Here is a 24,596-nt window from a genome sequence, read left to right on the forward strand (position 1 = left end):
TGCAAGATCTGGAGGGCTACAGTTTAGAGACCACTGCACAGTGATCTCCAAACTGTGGCCCTCCAGATCTTGCAAAACTACAACTCCCAGCATGCCTGGACAGCAAACTGCTGTCCAGGCATGCTGGGAGTTGTAGTTTTGTAATATATGAAGGGCCACAGTTTAAAGACCACTGCACATATGTGCATGTGGCCATAAACTGTTGCCTTGAAATACGACAGGGCTCCGAAGTGAGGGAGTGCCATGCGCATTTGAGGTCTAAATTAGGGATTTGCATAGGGAAAGACCCAGACGCTAGAATTAGACTTGCCTCCGATACCAAAATTACCCTACGGCAGTGTTTCCCAAACAGGGTGCCTCCAGCTGTTGCAAAATCCCCAGCATGGGAATTGCCATGGGGGGGGGGGGGATCTGACCACTGGGGAGTTGCACACTTAAAACTACATTTCCCAGCAGTCCTCAGTGCCAAGACTGTTAGAAAGGGGGGGTGGCTTGTCGCTGTCAGAAGGGGCATGGCTTGATGAGCTACGATAGAGGGGGGGGGGTGACTAGATTAGATGATGCTAGAAAGGGGACGTGGCTTGTCGCAATGGTGCCAGAAAGGGGCAAGGATGCTGAAAGCTAATACAAAGTGTCACATGATCTCTGTCTCAGTTGGGTGGGGGTGTACAGCTTCAAAGTATAGATATATATAGATAGATATTTTGTCTATGAAGCTGTGTGGGGCATAGTAAACTGCAGTTTGTATAGTTTTTATGTGTACCATTTTGCTGCTGATGGGACTATTTGATTACTCTTTACTCCTTGCTATTTAAGATGCTTTGGTTTTTCTAATTCATAGGAGGGCGATTGTACTTAATAATGGGGAATTTTTTGTATTAAAAAAATATTTCTTTTTATGCACAGAGAAAGGAGTAAAGCTGTAAGAGAAAGTAGTTAGACATGCAATATTTTCGGGATTGTCTGCAACATTGTGCGGTCTCGGACACGGTTTCAGACGATTGATAATTGTTTCACAAAATGTTGTCAAGTAGACTTATTCATACATTTCCAGGAGGAACAGCAGAGGGAGAGCAAAACAAAACAAAATTATAGGATTCTGAATATGGCGCCGACATTTTTTTTTATGGTTAAAACAAAAAAAAAACTAACATTTTTACCGCATGGTCACAAATAAAAAAAATTAACATCCCATAAAATTGTGCAAATAAAAGTAAATTGGTGTCAATAAAAAGTACAACTTGTCCCACAAACACAATGATCACTTGATATTTTTCAGTCATATAAAAGTTTTTTTTTAATTAAATTTACACAAATGTACATATTATATTTCTATTACAAACTTATCTACTTCAGATAAATAAGCTGGCTTTAAATAGTTCTTTAGTTCATCCTTGCTAACCCAAACATAGTCTCCTTTTTTCTTAGTTGTGAGCCAGGATTTACTATTTAGCAAAGCTTTGAAAAAGAACACTTTGGCGCCCATTGTATCTTCACTTCGCATCGTTTTGGGAAACTTGTACTTGTAAAAGCCACAAGGGGCATTTCCTAGGAAGTGAGCCTTTACGCTATTTTCTGTGGAGAGAAAATAAGAGATTTGGAAATGTTGTAAATAGACAAAACCTGCCCTTTCTATAGAGATGTTACAATAACTCAATAATCCGTTTAACACCACCTGGCCATACACACAAGGTAAAATGTTTGGACAACAGGTATCTGCTGTGAGTGCGTCTAACATTTATGCTTAAAGGGGAATTCCAGGAAAAAATTTTTTTTAATATATAATATAATTATATATATATACATTATATATATATATACATATATATATACATATACATATACATACACACACACACTATTTTTGTAAATTGAGTTGTAAATTGGTTACCACATATATACTGGCAAGATGGTCACTAAAGTGTGCTTGAGAAAGGACGCATGGGCGTCTGAAACGTTGCTCCGTTGGTTGGAATAAATACCACTTCACGTTAACCTGGTGTGCTGCGGTCTATGTTTGTGATCTGGATCTAGGAAGAGCTCCTGACCTGGGCTTATCTCCGCTTGCACCCCCTGTGACTAAAGGACTGATGTGCCGCTCCACTTGCTTGTCTCTCTCTCTCTCTCTCTCTCTCTCAACTCAACTTCAGCAGCTCTTAAGTACTGAAAGGATTAAGATTTGTTTTAATAGAAGTCATTTACAAATCTTAAAGAAAAGTCGGCACTCACCGGGTTTCCAATTCAGCAGATTTTATTGCACGTTACTCACAGTCGTAGTACAATTCTCGGGGAGACGACGGATGGTACAAGGGGGGTACCACAGAGAGGCGACACCTGTGTTTCGCACGTAGTAGTGCTTCAACGGGCCCATTGAAGCACTACTAAGTGCGAAACACAGGTGTCGCCTCTCTGTGGTACCCCCCTTGTACCATCCGTCGTCTCCCCGAGAATTGTACTACGACTGTGAGTAACGTGCAATAAAATCTGCTGAATTGGAAACCCGGTGAGTGCCGACTTTTCTTTATCTTCTCATGCACTGATGGTATATTCTACGTGAGTCCGAGCACCACCGTACCCCCACTCCGCTACAGCGACTTAGTGTCCACCCGCTTTCAGGTTCAGAAGTTAGCAGTGCCGAACTACTCATCTATACGCTACATCATTTACAAATCTGTTTAACTTTCTGGAGCCAGTTGATATATAAAAAAAAAACTGGATAACTCCTTTAATCCCATAAGGACAAAGATATCCTGCTACAAGTAATCTGTGGCAGAACTCAGAACATGTCTCCTCAGCATTTTCCCAGATGGCAGAACGTTGGCTGCCAACAATTCTTTGTGAGATATATTGGAACCATTAGGGTATGGAATTCAGTAAGGAAAACGTACGAGAGAGCGAGAGAGAATTTTATATTTTATTATGGGACAACCCGCTTAACACAATCACACCTACCTTATCTGCTGCAGATTTAGCATTATGTTTCACTCTGACAGCATCAAATCTGCAACAGCAAATCCGCAGAGGATACAGTGGCTAACATTTATCATTGTCTTTAGACTATTTTTGTGTCTACAAAAAAGTTGCAAAAAAGGCGCAAGCAGGGTTTATTTGCGCCTTTTGGTTTAAACATTTCTGCTGATTTTGAGTTGCAATCCACTGATTTTGGCAATACACATGATATGGAAGGGTTTTATGAACTGCACCTTTTTGTGAAAAGGAGCAAAAAAGGCGCAAAGCCACTGAAGTCTCTAAAACTACACCAGCCCAGACTTGACTTAGCTTTTTGGTGTATGTGAAGAGATAAATTTAAGAAAATGTGACCTGCACAAAATGTATCAAATTCTCTGTGACCATTTAATAAATTTGGTGCTCCTGCACATTACCAGCACACAAAAAAAAAAAAGGTGTAGAAAAATGCTTCACTTACACCTACAATGATAAATGTCAGCCTGTATGTGTGAATGTATCCTTAAAGGATATTCCAGTACCTTGGTTCCCAACCTGTGATATGTGAAGTGTCTGTCCAGAGGGTATTCAGACCATGCTTAATGCTGTGTTTTTAACCCCTTAAGGACCCAGCCCATTTTCACTTTAAGGACCCGGGCATTTTTTGCACATCTGACCACTGTCACCTTAAGCATTAATAACTCTGGGATGCTTTTACTTTTCATTCTGATTCAGAGACTGTTTTTATGGGACATATTCTACTTTATGTTAGTGGTAAATTTTCATTGATACTTGCAGCATTTCTTGGAGAAAAATTCCAAAATTTGATGACTTTTTTTTTTACTTTGGACTGTCCATTTTCCTTATAAGAGAGTTACAAATAAATTATATATTGATTCACATACACAATATGTCTATTTTATGTTGGCATCATAAAGTTGACATGTTTTTACTTTTGGAAGACATCAGAGGGCTTCAAAGTTTAGCAGCAAATTTTTCAATTTTTCACAAAAGTTTCAAAATTTTAATTTTTCAGGGACCAGTTCAGTTTTGAAGAGGATTTGAGGGACCTTCATATTAGAAGTGCCCCATAAATGACCCCCTTATAAAAACTGCACCCCTCAATGTATCCAAAATGACATTTAGAAAGTGTTAACCCTTTAGGTGTTTTACGGGAATAGCAGCAAAGTGAAGGAGAAAATTCTAAATCTTCATGCTCCCAGTTTTTGAATTTTTACAAGGTGTAAAAAAGGAGAGAAATCACCCTAAACTTTGTAACCAAATTTCTCTCGAGTAAGGAAATATCTCATATGTAAACGTAAAGTGCTCTTTGAGTGCACTAGAGGGCTCAGAAGCGAAGGAGCCACAATGGGACTTTGGAGTTTTTCTGAAATGGTTTTTGGGGGGCATGTCCCATTTAGGAAGCCCCTATTGTGCCAGAACAGCAAAAAAAAAAAAAAAAATTATGAAAAAAAAAAAACACACACATGGCATACTATTTTGGAAACTACACCCCTCAAGGTACATAACAAGGGGTCCAGTGAGCCTTAACACCCCACAGGTGTTTGACGACTTTTCGTTAAAGTCGGATGTGTAAATTAGAGATGAGCGAAGTTACAGTGATTCGATTTGTCACGAACCTCGCGGCTCGGTGGTTGCTGACTTTAGCCTGCATGAATTAGTTCAGCTTTCAGGTGCTCCGGAGAGCTGGAAAAGGTGGATACAGTCCCAGGAGTCAGTGGACCCCCCACATGTGACCCTATTTCGAAAACTACACCCCTCAAGGAATGTAACAAGTGAGCATTTACACCCCATGACAGATCTTCATTTTCACGGACTACTGTTCCAAAAATCTGTCAGAACCTGTGGGGTGTAAATGCTCACTGCACCCCTTGTTACATGCCTTGTGTAGTTTCCAAAATGGGGTCACATGTGGGGGGGTCCACTGTTCTGGCAGCATGGGGGCTTTGTAAATTCACATGGCCTTCAATTCTAGCCAAATTCTCTCTCCAAAAGCCCAATGGCGGTCCTCCTCTTCTGAGCCCTGTAGTGCACCAGCAGAGCACTTTACATCCACATATGGGGTATTTATATACTCAGAAGAGATGGTGTTACAAATTTTGGGGGCGCAATTTTTCCTATTGCGCCTTGCTAAGATAAAAAAATGGGGCAACATCGGCATGTTAGTGTAAGAAATTAGATTTTTTTTTTTTTTTTTTTTTTTTTTTTTTTTTTACAACAACATGCTGGAGTAGATCCCAACTTTACCTTTTCATAAGGGGTGAAGGGAGAAAAAGCCCCCAAAATTTGTTAGGCAATTTCTCCCGAGTACGAGAATACCCTGTGTGTGACCCTAAATTAGGGATTTGCATAGGGGTGGACATAGGGGTATTCTATGCCAGTGATTCCCAAGAGGGTGCCTCCTGCAAAACTCCCAGCATGCCTGGACAGTCAATGGCTGTCTGGCAATACTGGGAGTTGTTGTTTTGCAACAGCTGGAGGCTCCGTTTTGGAAACAGTGCAAAAGTGGGGTGTTTAACTGTGTAGGGGTATGTGTATATGTAGTGTTTTTTACTTTTTATTTTGTGTAGAGTAGCCATCTTCACTGCTGCCTCCACTTGCCTGCCGGTCCTCCCCGCTGCCTGCTCCACTCGCCTGTCCCGGTCCCCGCGTGCTCCTGATGAACCCTGCCACCGGTCCCCTTGCATCAATTGCCCCCCGACGCAATCTTCCCCCGCTCTGCCCGGACTTCATTGGGCGGGCAGAGCGGGGGATCTGAATTTTCACCCCTGCCCTGCAACTCACCGGTCAGTCCTGAACGGCCAATTGCAGGGGATAGGGGGATGTGGCATCCCTGGCACCTCGCTCCTATCCTTTAGGATGATCGGGGCTGTCACTAACAGCTCCGATCATCCCTGTTTTCCAGGCTATCGGGTCACCAGAGACCCGATTAGCCTGAAATCGCCGCAAATCACCAATCTGAATTGATCGGCAATTTGCAGCGATTGTCGGCATGGTGGGGGTCTCAGGACCCCCCAAGGCATTGTCACGGGATGCCTGCTGAATGATTACGCCCTGGGCCCCCAAGTGGTTAATAGTCAGCTGGGTATGATTACTCTTGGGGGTTCTTTGATATAATACTTTTCATTATAAGGTACTTAGTTTAGGAACATAGCAAAATATTGTTCTAGAATGAAGACCAGTAACAGACATGTTGGAACTGCATGGACCCAAATAAAACTACCTGACAAGTTAGAAAGGGCTCGTTCTGCCGTCTGCCTCATTGTTTCTCCAGGCTGCCACTCAATCTGGGGGAAGATCCAGACGTCTTCAGTCCCAATCTTCTCTTTAACCAGAAGGACTAAGCTGTTTTCCAGTTTTCTGTTGAGTGACGTCAGATCACTCTTTTCATCGGCTTCTGTAAGAAACATTACATAGAGTGACTGCTGGCTGACCCACATTATGATTCAGTAACATAGCTGTTTTATGCAACCTATGCTCAACATTTTAGTTTGTCCCTTAATAGATCAGATTTCTCTCCCCTTCCTTCCCAAAATTAAAATAGAAACCCAATAGTGCAAATTTTACATGAAGCTCATTCAATTCAAGATGTGACAAGCTTCCTATTTCGCTTGGTGGTAGTACCTGTTACTCTTGGCGCAAGTTTCATTTGTTTCCATTTTTGGTCCCACATATCTTCCAGGTCTTGTGCCATTACTATATCCTGTTCTTCTTCATCATCAGAATCATACATGCCAGACTGCTTACTCTTCAGACGATCGGCATCTTTCATAAGCTGAAGCTCATGGTCTGAATACATACTTTTCTCCAGGTCAATCTGAAAAATGTATAAAGACAACAGATGAAAGGACAGGAGAATAGATAATGAAATCCCTAACACAGAGAAACCACTAAAAGGGCCAAAAAGGACGACCATAGTGCTCTGTGTTCAAGCTTCCACCAACAATAAGACAGGACGTGTCAGCCAGTGTTTCCCAACTAGGGTGCCTCCAGATAATGCAAAACTACAACTCCCAGCATTCACGGACAGCCGAAAGCTGGGAATTGTAGTTTGCAACAGCTGGAGGCACCCTGATTGAGAAACATTGATTTATGTGTACAATGGACCTCGACTCTGTTGACTCCGGATGTCAGAGGAGAGAAGGGTCAGGCAAGAATACTTGTGCTAGTGGATATGGAGATGAGGAGTGCATGCTGGGAGTTGTAGTTTTGAAACAGCTGGAGGCACCCTGATTGAGAAACACTGGCGTAAGCACTAGAGGTAAACTGTAGTTACTGATCACAGTTCTGCCCTTACTGCCGAGCGCAGTAAATGTACGGTGCTACTTAGCATACAGCGACGTACATATATGGTGCTGTGTTCCTTGATCACTGTTTCTCTGGACAGGGTGATCAGAACGGGATGACTGCTGATAGCTGCAGCCATCCTGGCATATCGCCCAAGGGGCGAATCACAGCTTTTCCGGGCTGTGACCCGGTGACCCGATCGTCCCGAAAATAGGGATGATCGGCGCTGTCAGAGACTGCCCTGATCATCCTAAAGGATAGGAGAGAGGTGGCAGGGGTGCCACCTCCTCCTATCCCCTGCAATTTGCTGGTCAGGACTGACTGGCCAATTGCAGGGCAGGGGCGGGGGGTTAAAGTTTATAAGTTCGGGCAGAGCGGGGGAAGATGGCGGCGACAGTTACCGGCCGCTGTGGAATAGGGTGCCAGCAGTAGGCAGCAGGGAGGACCGGCGCCAGAGACAGAAGCAGCAGTGAAGATCTGGTAAGTGATCTTCACTGCTGCCATGCAGTTTCACAACTACAACTCCCAGCATGCCCAGACAGCCAAAGGCTGTCTGGGCATGCTGGGAGTTTTAGTTTTGCAACATATGGAGGGCTACAGTTTGGACACTGTCACGCTCCCTCCCATAGACTTGCAAGAGGAGCGGGGGAGGTGATATCATGAGGGGGCGGGGCTATGCCATCACGAGCTCCCGGCGCCGGCTTCATCGTTCGGAACAGTTTGTTCCAGATGCTGAGCAACGGAGTACCCCTTTAAAGGGATAAAGCTGAGCTAAAAAGCAGTCAATAAGAAAGATCTAAGGGAAATAATAGCAGGTAAGCATTCCTGTATGTAGTGACTTGCATGTCATTTCTGAACTCCCTAGTGGACAATTGCCTTAACCCCTTAAGGACCCAGCCATTTTACACCTCAGGACCCGGCCATTTTTTGCAATTCTGACCACTGTCACTTTAAACATTAATAACTCTGGAATGCTTTTAGTTATCATTCTGATTCCGAGATTGTTTTTTCGTGACATATTCTACTTTAACATAGTGGTAAAATTTTGTGGTAACTTGCATCCTTTCTTGGTGAAAAATCCCAACATTTTATGTAAAATTTGAAAATTTTGCATTTTTTTAACTTTGAAGCTCTCTGCTTGTAAGGAAAATGGATATTCCAAATAATTTTTTTTTTTATTCACATATACAATATGTCTATTTTATGTTTGCATCATAAAATTTACGTGTTTTTACTTTTGGAAGTCACCAGAGGGCTTCAAAGTTCAGCAGCAATTTTCCAATTTTTCACAAAATTTCCAAACTCACAATTTTTCATGGACCAGTTCAGGTTTGAAGTGGATTTGAAGGGTCTTCATATTAGAAATACCCCACAAATTACCCCATTATAAAAACTGCACCCCCCAGAGTATTCAGTCCGCGTTTTAACCCTTTAGGTGTTTCACAGGAATAACAGCAAAGTGAAGGAGAAAATTCACAATCTCCATTTTTTACACTCGCATGTTCTTGTAGACCCAATTTTTGAATTTTTACAAGGGGAAAAAGGAGAAAATGTATACTTATATTTGTAGCCCAATTTCTCTCGAGTAAGCACATACCTCATATGTCTATGTAAAGTGTTCGGCGGGCGCAGTAGAGGGCTCAGAAGCAAAGGAGCGACAAGGGGATTTTGGAGAGTACGTTTTTTTTTAAATGGTTTTTGGGAGGCATGTTGCATTTAGGAAGCCCCTATGGTGCCAGAACAGCAAAAATCCCCCACATGGCATACCATTTTGGAAACTAGACCCCTTGAGGTACGTAACAAGGAATAAAGTGAGCCTTAATACCCCACAGGGGTTTCACGACTTTTGCATATGTAAAAAAAATAAAAAAAAAATTTCACTAAAATGTGTGTTTCCCCCCAAATTTCACATTTTTGCAAGGGTTAATAGCAGAAAATACCCCCCAAACATTGTAACCCCATCTCTTCGGAGTATGGAGGTATCCCATAAGTTGACCTGAGGTGTACTATGAGTGAACTACAATGCTCAGAAGAGAAGGAGTCATATTTGGCTTTTTGAGAGCAAATTTTGCTCGGGGGCATGTCGCATTTAGGAAGCCCCTATGGTGCCAGGACAGCAAAAAAAAAACACATGGCATACCATTTTGGAAACTAGACCCCTTGTGGAACGTAACAAGAAATAAAAAGTGAGCCTTAATACCCCACAGGGGTTTCACGACTTTTGCATACGTAAAAAAAAAATTAAAAAAATCACTAAAATGTGTGTTTCCCCCAAATTTCACATTTTTACAAGGGTTAATAGCAGAAAATACCCCCCAAAATTTGTAACCACATCTCTTCTGAGTATGGAGGTACCCCATAAGTTGACCTGAAGTGCACTACGGGCGAACTACAATGCTCAGAAGAGAAGGAGTCATATTTGGCTTTTTGAGAGCAAATTTTGCTCGGGGGGCATGTCGCATTTAGGAAGCCCATATGGTGCCAGGACAGCAAAATAACCCCTACATGGCATATCATTTTGGAAACTAGACCCCTTGAGGAACGTAACAAGGCATAAAATGAGCATTTACCCCCCACTGGTGTGTCAAATCTTTGGAACAGTGGGCTGTACAACATTTTTAATTTGCACAGCCCACTGTTCCAAAGATCTGTCAGACACCAGTGGGGTGTAAATTCTCACTGCACCCCTCATTACATTCCGTGAGGGGTGTAGTTTCCGAAATGGGGTCACATGTGGGGTTTTTTTTTTTTTTGCGTTTGTCAAAACCGCTGTAACAATCAGCCACCCCTGTGCAAATCACCTCAAATGTACATGGTGCACTCTCCCTTCTGGGCCTTGTTGTGCGCCCCCAGAGCACTTTGCACACACATATGGGGTATCTCCGTAGTCGGGAGAAATTGTGTTACAAATTTTGTGGGGCTTTTTTCCCCTTTACCTCTTGTCAAAATGAAAAGTATAGGGCAACACCAGCATGTTAGTGTAAAAAGTTTATTTTTTTTACACTAACATGCTGGTGTAGACCCCAACTTCACCTTTTCATAAGGGGTGAAAGGAGAAAAAGACCCCCAAGATTTGTAAGGCAATTTCTCCCGAGTACGGCGATACCCCATATGTGGCCCTAAACTGTTGCCCTGAAATACGACAGGGCTCCAAAGTGAGAGCGCCATGCGCATTTGAGGCCTGAATTAGGGATTTGCATAGGGGTGGACATAGGGGTATTCTACGCCAATGATTCCCAAACAGGGTGCCTCCAGCTGTTGTAAAACTCCCAGCATGCCTGGACAGTCAACGGCTGTCTGGCAATACTGGGAGTTGTTGTTTTGCAACAGCTGGAGGCTCCGTTCTGGAAACAGTGGCGTACCAGACGTTTTTCATTTTTATTGGGGAGGGAGGGGGGCTGTGTAGGGGTATGTGTATATGTAGTGTTTTTTACTTTTTATTTTATTTTGTGTTAGTGTAGTGTTTTTAGGGTACAGTCACATGGGCGGGGGATTACAGCGTGTTTGAGCTGCCGCGCAAAATTTGCTGCATCGCAAACTTGCAGCCCGATACTCACTGTAAGCCCCCTGCCCATGTGAATGTACCCTGTACATTCACAGGGGGGGGACCTCGAGCTGTTGCAAAACTACAACTCCCAGCATGCCTGAGAATGTTTGGGAGTTGTGGTTTTGCAACAGCTGGAGGCACACGGGTTGGGAAACACTGAGTTAGGAAACAATGTTTCCCAACCAGTGTGCCTCCAGCTGTTGCAAAACCACAACTCCCAAACATTCTCAGGCATGCTGGGAGTAGTAGTTCGGCAACATCTTTAGAGCCAGATGTTGCCGAACTACAACTCCCAGCATGCTTGGAGTTGTAGTTTTGCAACATCTGGAGGACTACAGTTTGCAGACCACTAATACAGTGGTTCCCAATCTGTGCCCTTCCAGATGTTGCAAAACTACAACTCCCAGTATGCCAAAACTGTCCAGGCATGCTGGGAGTTGTAGTTCTGCAACATCTGAAGGGCCAGATGTTACAGAACTACAACTCCCAGCATGCCTGGACAGTAAGGGCATGCTGAGGATGTGTAGTTTTGCAACATCTGGAAGGGCACAGTGGTCTCCAAACTGTGTACCTCCAGATGTTGCAAAACTGCAACTCCCAGCATGCCCAGACGCCAAGGGCTGTCTGGGCATGCTGGGAGTTGTAGTTTACAGGGTCCTATTACAGCAATGCATGTCGCTTTACGGCGACGTGCATTGCTGTAAAGGGCCCGACCGCGGCTGAAGATCTACTCACCTGTCGCCGCCGCCGTCTTCATCGTCTGGATCCGGGTCTTCAGGGACGAGGTAAGTACCGGGGCCGGTCCCCAGCACTCCCCCGTCCCCCGCCGCGTCCTCCGGTCTCCCTCCCGTCCTCTCCGGACTTTCAGGGGCCGGGCAGGACGGGAGGAAGTAACCGCCCCCCCTCCTGCGATTGGTCGGTTAACTAACCGACAGATCGCAGGGGATCGGAGGAGGTGGCCGGCTTGCCACCTCGCTCCTAGCCTCCAGCATGGTCCTGGCTGTCTGCGACAGCCGGGATCATGCGAAATTACCGGGCGGTCGGGTCCCAGAGACCCGATCAGCCCGGTATCGCCGCAGATCGCAAGGGCGATTTCCCTTGCGATTTGCGGCGATCGCCGACATGGGGGGCCTACATGGCCCCCCTCGGAGTTTGCCCTGGATGCCTGCTGAAGGATTTCAGCAGGCATCCAGTTCCGATCTCTGCCCGGCGAGCGGCAGAGACCGGAAAACGCCATGACGTATGCATACGTCATGGGTCCTTAAGACCCAGGGTGTGAAGACGTATGCATACGTCATGGGTCCTGAACAGGTTAAAGGAGTAGTCCAGTGGTGACCCAGTGGTGAACAACTTATCCCCTATCCTGTACAGAGCCCCGACAGCCCGCGGGAAGGGGGCGTGTCGACCTCCGCACGAAGCGGTGGCCGACGCCCCCTCAATACAACTCTATGGCAGAGGCGAAGCGCTGCCTTCGGCAATCTCCGGCTCTGCCATAGAGATGTATTGAGGGGGCTTCATGCAGAGGTCGAAACCCGCTATCTGGCCGGAGAGCCTGGCCCCCGTACATTGAGATCACAGGGGGCCCCAGCGGTCGGACCCCCCGCGATCTCAAACGTATCCCCTATCCTTAGGATAGGGGATAAGCTTTTCACCACTGGACTACCCCTTTAAGTGATCTAAGCAGCCAGCATCAGGTACATCCTTTTCCATATGCCTCAGTATCCCCATAATAGTGACAGCATGCACAATATTTACTTATTGCACTTGTCTCAATCCATGCCTTCTTATATGACCTTGATGCTTATGTTCTCTACTGAAATGAATAACAATGCATAGAGAGTGACACCATCTACAAGCAGTGGTTGAAAAATACAGTGGTTTTGAAGCCAGCAGATATAAACACTAGGGATGACCTGATAGCCGCACCGATACCAATTAACAATATTTATTTTATTTTTATTTTTTTGTATCTCACGTGACCGCAGAGGTGGCTGTAGACTTTGTGAAGCCTTAGGTGAAAGTCAAAACACAAGGACCTCTCTGACCCCCATAATTAATATAAGCTCTCAGTAGTTAGGTACGTAATCCCCCCAACCCCCGTTAGGTAGAAGCCCCCAGTGGGTGCATAGGTATTCGGCAAAAGCCCCCATTAGTTAGGTAGGGAAGTCTCCCCTTTTAGGTAGAAGCCCCCAGTAGTTAGGTAGGGAACCTCCTATTAGGTAGATAGCCCCATTAAAGTAGTTTCACCCAATAATATAATGGTGAACATGAAGAAAAGGCCTTTGTGTGGAGTGTACAGAAGCTGGGTGGGATTTATTTATTTTTTAATGGTCTGCAGGTATTGGGATAGGTATCTGGGACATTTGCATGATATTAGTGCCGATACCAATACTAATATGAGTATCTAGACAGCCCTAATAAACACTGGAAGCAGTGGAGAAGATTACCCTTGAAAAAGCCGGCGCTGCCGATGAGGACATCAATTGGAGGTCAGAGGAAGAGGTGTAGTTAAAGGTTCCTTGGCAGGACCGTTTATTAAAGGGGTAAAGGTAGTAACACAAAAATAACCCCAGTAACACTGCTACCATGAGCTCCCATTGACCACAATATAAACTAGAAAAAATGTAGTCATTTACTGAAAATACAAAAGACCATAATGTTTATTATGGGGGGAAAGACGCCAAAAAAGTGTCACACTGGTCCCTGGCACAACACCTCACATGCTTAAATGGGCATTGTCATGAAATGAAAAAATTGATATGTTGTAGTACTTAAGTACTACAACATATCTTTAATATAGTTTAATAAAAAAAAAAAAGTGATTTTAAACCAGTTTAAAATCACTTTTAAATTCGGCCACTAGGGGTCGCCCTCCTAGTGGCCGAATGCATTCGGCAGTGACGTCACTACAGATTTTCGTCTCATTTGAGCCTGGCAAATGAGTCGAAATTCCAGTCACTGCGGTGCTCGCTCCCGCCTGTCAATCAAACAGGCGAGAGCGAGCACAGTGAAATCCAGGGCTGCGCATTGGCTCCCTGGACTCACACACTGGCCGCCTCCCTGCTGCATATTCTCCCTGCAGCAGGGAGGAACATGGCTCTTACCTCTGCTTACAGCCGTGGCTCCTGTGGGGATACGCCGCCTCCTCACTGCTCCTGTCATTGCCGGGGGGAGCGCGTTATATGGAGCAACAAGTGTATGCCCGGCTTCCTGTCATGCTCCTACACTCTGGTAACTCTCTCTATGGTTCTGGAGGACTTTCAATCCTCCAGAAACATAGAGACAGTTTCCAGAGTGTACGGGCATGACAGGAAGCCGGGCATACACTTGTTGCTTGCTACGGACCCCCGCTCATGGTCCGGCACAGGTGAGGGGGAGGCGATATTGGTCGGGGGCTGGGTGTCTTCCAACACAGGGTGCCTCCAGTTGTTTCCCCACTACAACTACCAGCATGCCCTGACAGCAAATAGATGTCAGGGCATGCTGGGAGTTGTAGTGGTGAAACAGCTGGAGGCACCCTGTCAGAACTATGGGTGGAACTCGGCCCCCAGCAGGCATCAGTGACGTGGTGCCTGCTGGGGAAGTCTGCCTGGTAGTGAGCACACTACCAGGCAGACAAAATGCCATTTTTAAGATAATAAAAAAATTAAATAAAGGCAGGGAGGGGGTTAGGGATAGATGGGCAATAGGCAGGGACAGAAAAAAAAAAAAAAAAAAAAAAAAAAAGAGGATGGTGGGAGCTACCCTTTAAGTATTGAATCCTATATATTACATACAAAGGGGGAGATTTACCAAAACCTGTGCAGAGGAAGAGTGGTGCAGTTGCCCATAGCAACCAATCAGATTGCTTCTTTCATTTTCCACAGGCCTCTAAAGAGGCCTGTGGAAAATGAAAGAAGCAATCTGATTGGTTGCTATGGGCAACTGGACCACTCTTCCTCTGCACAGTTTTTGATAAATCTCCCCAAAAGTGTGCATAAAGTCATGCTACATATTGATCAAATACAAAAATCTCTTAGTTGTGCCAATACATACTTAAACCACAATAAGCAACGGGTACCAGGGAGCGGCCCGACAGCACCCCAATGTGGCATTTAGGGATCAACCTTTGTCGAGGGCTGTGACCTTTTGGTGTCTTTTCCCCCCCCCCCCCCACTTTTGTGGCGTTCTCTATGACCCAGATTTATCAAACTGTGTGAGAGAAAAAGTGGAGCGATTTCCCCACAGCAACCAATCACAGCTCAGGTTTCACTTTACCTCAGATCGTTAGCTGAGCTGTGATTGGTTGCTGTGGGAAAATCACTCCACTTTTTCTCTCACACAGTTTGATAAATCTGGGCCTATGTGTTCTTAACAAATGTACTAAGAAACATTATGGTCTTTTGTATTTTGAGTTAATGACTAAATTTTTTCTAGTCTATATTATACCAAAGGGGCTGTAAAGTTAGTGTAGTTCATAATATAGTGTCTGTACCTGTGTGCGACGATTTTCCCACAATTCTTCTGTGATTTTCACCCCAATATTTATTTTTAACAGCATACAAAATTACTGTTGTCTCAGATTGTCTCCGAGACCTGTCTGCTTCAATGGGTGGAGGGATCACTTGGTGGGAGAGAGCTCAATCTGCAACTAATGGAACAGCTGTAGGCACCCTGATTGAAAACCACAGGTCTTTTGGATGGATGCAGCTCATTTATGTTTCAATAGGTGGAGTGGCTGATATGTGGGAGGGAGGAAAATAGAATTATGGGATCTTAAGAAAAAAAGCTAGCCACAGTGTTATGATAATCTCACAACAAAGCCATTTAGCCCCAAGACAAGTGCAGATCCTTCCTAAGCATGTGCATTACTGTCTGCCAGGTAGGTACTAAAATCCCCTTATGGTGGAGAACCCCTTTAAGTAATAGACATAAAATAAACAAGTGGATGAATGACACGTTTTGGGAGGAACCCTCCTTTCCTCAGATCAGAATAAATGAGCGTACATTGGATCAATATATAAGGAAAAAATGGCACCAAAAGTAAGGGGAGGAGCCACAGTTGGAAAAAAAAAAACACTAGAAAATCTCCATAAAAACAATATAATAATAGAAACATACATGAGTGATAATGGGACAGTTAAGCAAGTGTTCAGGAATAGGTTATCTTCACCAAATCTACAGTAGCACATAAAGTCTTGCCCGTATGCAAATTGGTTAGTTCTGTTGCAGTGACAGGTGCTGTGTGAATTGGCGTCCGGGGCTGCGATCGCGTCTAGCACAGGGTTGCTAGGACGCTTTGCTGTGTAGAGATTCATGTGGCCGGCCCTTCACCAATGTGGTGTATTAGGGGCAGAGATCTCTGGCTGTATAGCTCAGGCTTATACAGGTGTCGAGCAGCGTTTTAAAGGGGTACTCCGGTGGAAAACTTTATTTATTTATTTTTTTATTTTTTATTTTTTTTTAAAAGGAACTGATGCCAGAAAGTTAAACAGATTTGTAAATTACTTCTCTTTAAAAATCTTTATCCTTAAAGTAATTATCAGCTGTATGCTACAGAGGAAATGCTTTTCTTTTATGTCTTGTCCACAGTGCTCTCTGGTGACACCTCTGTCCTTGTCAGGGACTGTCCAGAGCAGGAGAGGTTTGCTATGGGAATTTTCTCCTGCTCTGGACAGTTCCTGATACGGGCATCAGGTGTACGCTGACGATACATGGATAAGCACTAGGCACTTTTGCCATTGATGTCCTCTACAGCACTAGTCACTTTTGTATACGCAGTTTACTTATTTGCACTATAGACAGGCTCTCGGCAGCAGGATTCGCTATTTCACTAGGGTATGCAGGCTACACCTTAGAATTTCTGCTTGTGACATGAGGTTAGCCTAGTCTGTGTTATAAGTACAGTGGTCCCTCAAGTTACAATATTAATTGGTTCTGGGACGACCATTGTATGTTGAAACTATCATATGTTGAGACCATAACTCTATGGAAACCTGGTAATTGGTTATGAAGCCACCAAAATGTCATCCAAAAATTAGAAAAAGTGAGGATTAAAGAAAAATAAGTAGAAAACTAATACAGATAAAGCAAATCCTTACACAAGTAAGAAAGAGTTGCCGGGAGCTGTAAATCACTATCTATTTAAGTGTTTCCCAACCAGGGTGTCTCCAGCTGTTGCAAAACTACAACTCCCAGCATGCCCGGACAGCCGAAGGCTGTCCGGGCATGCTGGGGGTTGTAGTTTTGCCACAGCTGGAGGCACCCTCTTTGGGAAACACTGGTCTGTGTAGAGGACAGGAGCTTCTTCAGGGTCCTGTAAAGAACACGCAATGTCCTAAAAAAAGGAAAAAGGAGCCGCCCTCACTTGATGTCCAAAGGAGCAGCTAACCCTGGCACAGGTAACGAGTACAGAACATGTAATACCTCCCTGTACTGTAGGGGGCACTACCAGACACCAGTCAGTGCATGCACTTTAGGAATACACGGGTTTTTACCAGTGAAATATCCATCCGATTGGTTGGTTCTTCCAGCCATTGACACGTTTCGCAGATTCCATTAGCATTGTATGTTAAGTCTGGTTTCAAGTTAAAATGGTCCAGAAAAGACCATTGTATGTTGAAACTATTGTATGTTGAGGCCATTGTAAGTTGAGGGATCACTGTATATTGTTATCAATTGTTTTTTGTCCAGTGGAGACAGTTGTGATTTATTGCATCATTTTTAAATATCTTGTGGTAACTGTGCACCAGGCTATGTAACATATTAATACTACTGTACCTCGGCAGCAGTCCAGGAATTGTTATTGTTCATCTCTTCCTTGTTTTGTAATACTATTTTATTAATTTGTTCAATAAAGATTTATATATGTTATATGGTATATACACTCCAGTTCCTTTTCTTCTGTGGTACAGTTTAGAGACCACTGTATAGTGGTCTCAAACTGTAGCCCTCCAGATGTTGCTAGGCAACTACTCACCGGCTTCCGTAGTCTGTACCAGGGAGCCGCACGTCATCGCCGCCTGCCTCCAATTGCCGGTAATTGACCTCCACCGCTACAGAGTTCCCCCGTTCTGCCCGGATTACTGTGGGTGGGCAGAACGGGGGAACCGAACTTTAACCCCTCCGCCCCCAATCTGCTATTAGTTGGTCGCTTCTGACTGTCTAGCGGCGGGGACCGGAATTCCCACAGGTGTACCTGTACGCCCTACGTCCTTAAGGACTCAGGATGCAAGGCGTATGCATATCCTGCACATCCTGAAGAGGTTAAAGGGGTATTCTAGGAAAAAAACGTTTTATATATATCAACTGGCTCCAGAAAGTTAAACAGGTTTGTAAATTACTTCTATTAAACAATCTTAATCCTTTCAGTACTTATGAGCTTCTGAAGTTATGGTTGTTCTTTTCTTTCTAAGTGCTCTCTGATGACACGTGTCTCAGGGACCGCCCAGTTTAGAAGCAAATTCCCATAGCAAACCTCTTCTAAACTGGGCGGTCCCTGAGACACGTGTCATCAGAGAGCACTTAGAAAGAAAAGAACAACCATAACTTCAGAAGCTCATAAGTACTGAAAGGATTAAGATTTTTTAATAGAAGTAATTTTCAAATCTAAAAGATTAAATGGTGGATGTCTGGTATCAATAATAGAGAAAACAAAATTAATATATAAAAAAGTATTTAATATATCTTAAATAGTGCGTTCCCGCAGGGCCCTACGGTGGCGCACAAATGGTTAAAAGATAATAAATATAAAAATGCAATAAGTTGTTACACTACAGAGCGAACATGTGTCGTACTAATAACACTCTTAATAACAAATGTGTCTATTATGGCTACCAGCCGTATAATGATACACTGAATGATACTGTAACATATAGTATTACACTGATCAGAATGGTAGTAGATTCGGTGTGCACAAAAACAGAATAGGAACGTTCCTCCTGGAAAGAAAATGGTTTGATATCAAAAATATAGATGTACAAAATTTCCTGTGAATGGTAAAGATGACAGTCCTATACATGATGAAGTTGTATCCTGTAAAATAAATCCTAAGATTGTCCTGAAAAAATGTCCTGTGATATAGTCATATGCTATAACAATTATGACATACAGATCAGTTTGTATAATGGGTATTGAAGCTAGATCGCTGGTACCAATTTCTCCACTCAACAACCAAATGGCCTGCAAATGAAAATATGATAGCTGGCACAATTGTGCCACTCACCGCACCGCTGGTGGACAGATGCGCTCTAGCCGGGGCGGCGTGATGGTCGCAGGATATGCGGCCGCTCTCACCGGCGAGCTGTCCCTTGGCGTTAGGTGTACTCTAGCCGGGGCGGAATGTTGATCGCAAAGTGTACAGCCGCTCTCACCGGTGAGTTGTCTCTTGGCGTCTGACGTAGCAGGTCAGCTGATGGAAGGTCAGCTGACCTTGTGCGGGAGGCTAGTTGGTACTGCATGACGTTAAATGTCAATAGTGCGTGCGGATAGAAGTATTATTCCAATTGTGGAGGGCTCTGCACCGGTTCAGCAGATGGATTTGATTGCAAGACCATGTAGTAAGTGGATGATGGATGATAAGTAGATAAAATCTCTCCAGAGAGGAACTGTTCAATACACCACTGAGGAAGGGGCACTACTAATCTGCTTTGAACCCTGAAACGCGTTTGGATGACCGTGATTGAGCCTTGCATATCTGTCCAGTTCACACTACAGTTGCGGTTATACAAGCACCTATCGGACAGTTCCTCTCTGGAGAGACTTTATCTACTTATCATCCATCATCCACTTACTCAAACAAGAAGAAGAGATGATCCAGCGTGGGTCAGTAGAAATCCAGACTTTATTAGAACTCACAGTAAAAGCAACCAGCAGATCAGACGCGTTTCAGGCGCATGCGCCCTTCGTCAGTGATGTCATCCATCTGCACAGGTGTCAGTTAAATACCGAACAAGTAGTGGGTGGAGAATTGGCCACCAATTAAACTACACTTAAACCGCTGACAACGGTGCAGAGGAGGATACTAATACAAAACATGGACAAAATGTTAGTAAAAGTACAAAAAGCTAAAAAATCATGTATGGCCTACCCAAAACCCATAAACTAATTTCACCCCCCCCCCCCCCCATGAGACCGATTGTATCTTCTTGCGGCTCCCTTTTAGAAAAACTTTCCATATGGACTGATCAAATGCTTCAGCCCATGGTCCAAAGGGTTCCTGGGTATCTTAAAGATTCTAGAGATGTTCTTAGAGCTTTTGAACACCTAACATGGAGGCCAGAGCATAGTTGGTTGACTTGTGATGTTGTCTCATTGTACACCAGCATTCCCTGGCATGTTGCCATGGAGGCACTGGTGTACCATTTAGACAACCACAGTGACTATACCATTGATTTAAAATAATTCATTAAAATGAGCACATGGTATCTCATGACACATAACTATTTTTCCTTTTGATCGTATGTTTTTCATCCAATCTAGTGGTGTTTCTATGGGCGCTAGGCACTCACCTTCCCTAGCCAATCTGACTATGTCATATTGGGAATCCAAGTACCTTTTCTCCACATCTAATCCATTTGTCTCCCACGTGCAGTGGTATGGCAGATTCATAGATGATCTCCTCCTGATTTGGAGGGGTGATATGTCTGCCATACCACTGTTCCTGGAATACATCAATGACAATTCTTACAATCTGAAATTCACTTATCATTCACACCCATCCAGCATTTCCTTCCTTGACCTTGAATTTAGCTCAGTGCCAGACCATATTATTTCTGTTTCTACGTTCCGCAAACCCACTGCAGGGAACACTATTCTTAGAGCTGATAGTAATCATCCGCCACATACCATCAGGGCTATTCCAGTAGGAGAATTCACACGGATAAAGAGAAATTGTAGTGGTCCCTCTACTTGCGAGTCTCAAATTAGTGAGGCTTCGCGTAGGCTCGCGAGTAGAGGTTATACTACACGTACCTTATCCAGAGCTAAAACTATTGTTGCCAAAAAGGACCGTTCTCTTCTAATTTCTCCACCTATTAATTGTACACAACATAGTCGCTCTAATTTTCAGAGTAAACCGGTCATAGCACTCACTTATTCTCCCCAATTTACACAGGTCAAGAACATTATCAATAGACACCTCCATTTCCTGAGACAGGACGAAATTGTAGCAAAAATATTATCCAAAGGTTGTCACATAGTCCCAAAAAAGGCAAAAACCCTGGGAGATATTCTATCCCCTAGCTTGGTATTGTCCAACACAGTTAACAGAAATAACTGGTTGAGTAATAGAGGATTTTTTAAATGTGGCGGCAGGATTTGCAGAACATGTAATTATGCTAAATTATGCACACAATTTTCCAATGCAGAGCAAACTAAAAATTATCAAATAAAAGATTATATTAACTGTAACCACCATAATGTATTCTATGTCATTGAGTGTTCGCAGTGCCAACTTAAATATGTAGGCTCCACTTCTAGGAAACTTAGGGTCAGAGCGCTGGAACATCTCAATGACATAACCAGCAATGCCGTAAGAAACCGATCGGCAGCTTCTTTACATTTTAAAACTGTACATGGTGGTCACATTAATTATTTTCAAATTTATGCTATAGAACGTGTTCACATAGGACCCCGTGGTGGTTGTGTGCGGCGAAAATTATTGGAACGCGAAGCATTCTGGCAATTCACTTTGGGCACTAGTGCACCGAAGGGTTTGAATTTAAAGAGAGAATTGCTGTTCCATTACTAGCGCCGCATTCACACACACACGTTTGTTCTACTTTCACAGTCGATTATAACTGGTGCACATTTTATATGGTTTATCTTTATTCACCATGTTATATTCCTGTGTTGTACAAGCCATTTGTGCAAAATTGCATATTAGTGTATTGTTTTTAGCTTTTTGTACTTTTACTAACATTTTGTCCATGTTTTGTATTAGTATCCTCCTCTGCACCGTTGTCAGCAGTTTAAGTGTAGTTTAATTGGTGGCCAATTCTCCACCCACTACCTGTTCGGTATTTAACTGACACCTGTGCAGATGGATGACATCACTGACGAAGGGCGCATGCGCCTGAAACGCGTCTGATCTGCTGGTTGCTTTTACTGCTTTTACTGTGAGTTCTAATAAAGTCTGGATTTCTACTGACCCACGCTGGATCATCTCTTCTTCTTGTTTGAATCTGTGTGCAACGGGCTGGGTGCGGATCCGTGTCGGGGGCGCATTGGTGGAGCGAGCTGGATTTTCGCGAACTACATCATCCACTTACTACATGGTCTTGCAATCAAATCCATCTGCTGAACCGGTGCAGAGCCCTCCACCATTGGAATAATACTTCTATCTGCACGCACTATTGACATTTAACGTCATTCAGTACCAACTAGCCTCCCGCACAAGGTCAGCTGACCTGCCATCAGCTGACCTACTACGTCAGACGCCAAGAGACAACTCTCCAGTTAGAGCGGCTGTACACTTTGCGATCAACACTCCGCCCCGGCTAGAGTACACCTGACGCCAAGGGACAGCTCGCCGGTGAGAGCGGCTGCACATTCTGCGACCATCACGCCGTCCCGACTAGAGCGCATCTGTCCATCGCCCATCTGTCCACCAGCGGTGCGGTGAGTGGCACAATTGTGCCAGCTATCATATTTTCATTTGCAGGCCATTTGGTTGTGGAGTGGAGAAATCGGTACCAGCGATCTAGCTTCAATACCCATTATACAAACTGATCTGTATGTCATAATTGTAACAGCATATGATTCTATCACAGGACAATCTTAGGATTTATTTTACAGAATACATCTATAGGACTGTCATCTTTACCATTCACAGGAAATTTTGTACATCTATATTTTTGATATCAAGCCATTTCCTTTCCAGGAGGAACGTTCCTATTCTGTTTTTGTGCACACCGAATCTACTACCATTCTGATCAGTGTAACACTATATGTTACAGTATCATTCAGTGTATCATTATACGGCTGGTAGCCATAAGACACATTTGTTATTAAGAGTGTTATTAGTAGGACACATGTTCGCTCTGTAGTGTAACAACTTGTTGCATTTTTATATTTATTATCTTTTAACCATTTGTGCGCCACCGTAGGGCCCTGCGGGAACGCACTATTTAAGATATATTAAATACTTTTTAATATATTAATTTTGTTTTCTCTATTATTGATACCAGACATCCACCATTTAATCTTTTTGATATTGAGCTGAGGACTAATATCCTATTTCTATTACTTTTTTCTATCTCTCTGTGGGGGAGAGCTTTTAGTTAACCTCGCTCATTTTTTGTGGTTGAGCTACACATATCTGTATATCCAAATTTACAAATCTGTTTAACTTTCTGGAGCCAGTTGATACATATAAAAAAAAGTTTTTTTCCTGGATAACCCCTTTAATAAATGGTCCTGCCAAGGATCTTTAACTAAACCTGTCTCCGACCTCCAATTGATGTCCTCATCTGCAGCGCTGGCTTTTTTAAGAGCAATTTTCTCCACTGCTTCCAGGACTATACAAGACAAGGGTTCCGTGTTTCCTGCCACCCACTGGCATTACAGCAGCAGCTTCAGGACACGTATACCCCGTTGGTGGGGTGATAAATGCACAATTTCTACTAACGTAAGGTGAGCGGCCACCTGATAGTTCTCGCAGGTTGCCCCTGCGTTGTTTCCAAGGCATTTTAAGGGTGATACACGAGGCGCCGGTATCGGTTGTTCCCTTTTCTCCACTTTTATACAGGTTCTAATAAACACTGGTGAATTTACATCAGGATCTAGAGGCCAGCATCGCCCTTCTACTGTTTGACTCCCAACAATTCACTGGGTCACTTTATATCTTGCCCAATTTACTAATATATCATTTTAGATGATAAAGTGTAAAGTCTCCTAATGGATCCTAAAGCTCTAACATCATTTACAGACACCACAATGCCCTGTAGGGGTGTTGTGCTTTTTTTCCCCTCAAGTAATGCTGTTATTTTGCAGACAGATGTTACCTAGAAGTCTTCAGGCAATTAAAAATAAGGGGGAGATGCCACAAAATGGGGAGGGATGTCACCATTATATCGCGATATATATAAAATCGTGCAGCCCCAATCCACATGTAGTAGACCAGCAGGCACTTGTAGCTCTGCAGACTGGGGACATGTAGATCAGGTGACAATACCCTCAGCCTTGTATAGTCTGCCTCCAGCAGTGGCTGACAACAGAGGACAACACCTCGCCCCACACTGACATTACTGTACTGTACTGTACCTGCTTCAGCATCTCCTCCACCTCCTGCTGGATAGGAGTCTTGCTCTGAGACACCACCGCCGGCCTCTTCAGACACACAGCTCCGTGCAGCCTCCATGGAGACCCGGAGCTCCCCGGTGCAGAGGTCAGACCGGCCGTACATGCCCGCAACACCTGTGCCCTACATGACAGCACGCCGGTCAGCAGCCTCCTTACAGGCGCAGCCATATTGGGAACACGTGACTTCTCCGCGGACTGACAGCGCTATACCACTGAACTCTTAGGGAGGGAGATAACAATAGATTTACTTTAAACAAACGTTAAACCTTTCTCTATGAACCAGTTATTTGTAGAGTAAAAAAATAATTGATAAAGATCAAATTATTATTTACTTTTGCTCTTTAAAACTTCTTTAAAACTTCCCTCATTTTCTATTCCCCCCCCCCCAGTTTTATGTAATAATGGTTTAGTCCAGAGGTTGGCGTTGCCCATTTTCCGGTCGGGGGTGGTTAGTATTCATACATGTCATGTTGTTTGTCTAATACATTTTATTGAAAAGCTGGTTGAAAAAATA

General features: G+C 43.8%; 2 protein-coding genes across 3 annotated transcripts in view; one reads left to right on the plus strand and one right to left on the minus strand.

Moving 5' to 3' along the window:
• The window catches only part of MRPS11 (mitochondrial ribosomal protein S11), a 176,801-nt gene that overhangs the window by 97,150 nt on the left and 55,055 nt on the right, over nt 1-24,596 (plus strand). The gene's annotated exons all lie outside the window — the stretch shown is intronic.
• Nucleotides 1,270-24,275, minus strand: MRPL46 (mitochondrial ribosomal protein L46). 2 transcript variants are annotated; one of them, XM_056571902.1, is made up of 4 exons: nt 24,044-24,275; nt 6,592-6,784; nt 6,191-6,364; nt 1,270-1,575 (listed from the first exon to the last, which is right to left on the minus strand). In XM_056571902.1, exons 1-4 carry the CDS (start codon nt 24,248-24,250, stop codon nt 1,325-1,327), a joined length of 825 nt encoding a protein of 274 aa, XP_056427877.1. In that variant the 5' UTR covers nt 24,251-24,275; the 3' UTR covers nt 1,270-1,324. The 2 variants fall into 2 exon arrangements, with proteins under 2 accessions (XP_056427877.1, XP_056427878.1); XM_056571903.1 differs by lacking the exon at nt 24,044-24,275 and adding an exon at nt 13,249-13,492.

The sequence above is a fragment of the Hyla sarda genome, chromosome 4, assembly GCF_029499605.1.
Source record: "Hyla sarda isolate aHylSar1 chromosome 4, aHylSar1.hap1, whole genome shotgun sequence".
Taxonomy (NCBI): Eukaryota; Metazoa; Chordata; class Amphibia; order Anura; family Hylidae; genus Hyla; species Hyla sarda.

What these genes read in the sequence shown, in the direction of transcription:
- MRPL46 (XM_056571902.1), bottom strand. Translation starts at nt 24,250, where the DNA reads ATGGCTGCGCCTGTAAGGAGGCTGCTGACCGGCGTGCTGTCATGTAGG. An exon ending in ACTTGCGCCAAGAGTAACAG is followed by an intron (nt 6,365 to 6,591) that starts GTACTACCACCA and finishes TGTTTCTTACAG; the next exon opens with AAGCCGATGAAAAGAGTGAT. An exon ending in AGCCCTTTCTAACTTGTCAG is followed by an intron (nt 1,576 to 6,190) that starts GTAGTTTTATTT and finishes TTCTCTCCACAG; the next exon opens with AAAATAGCGTAAAGGCTCAC.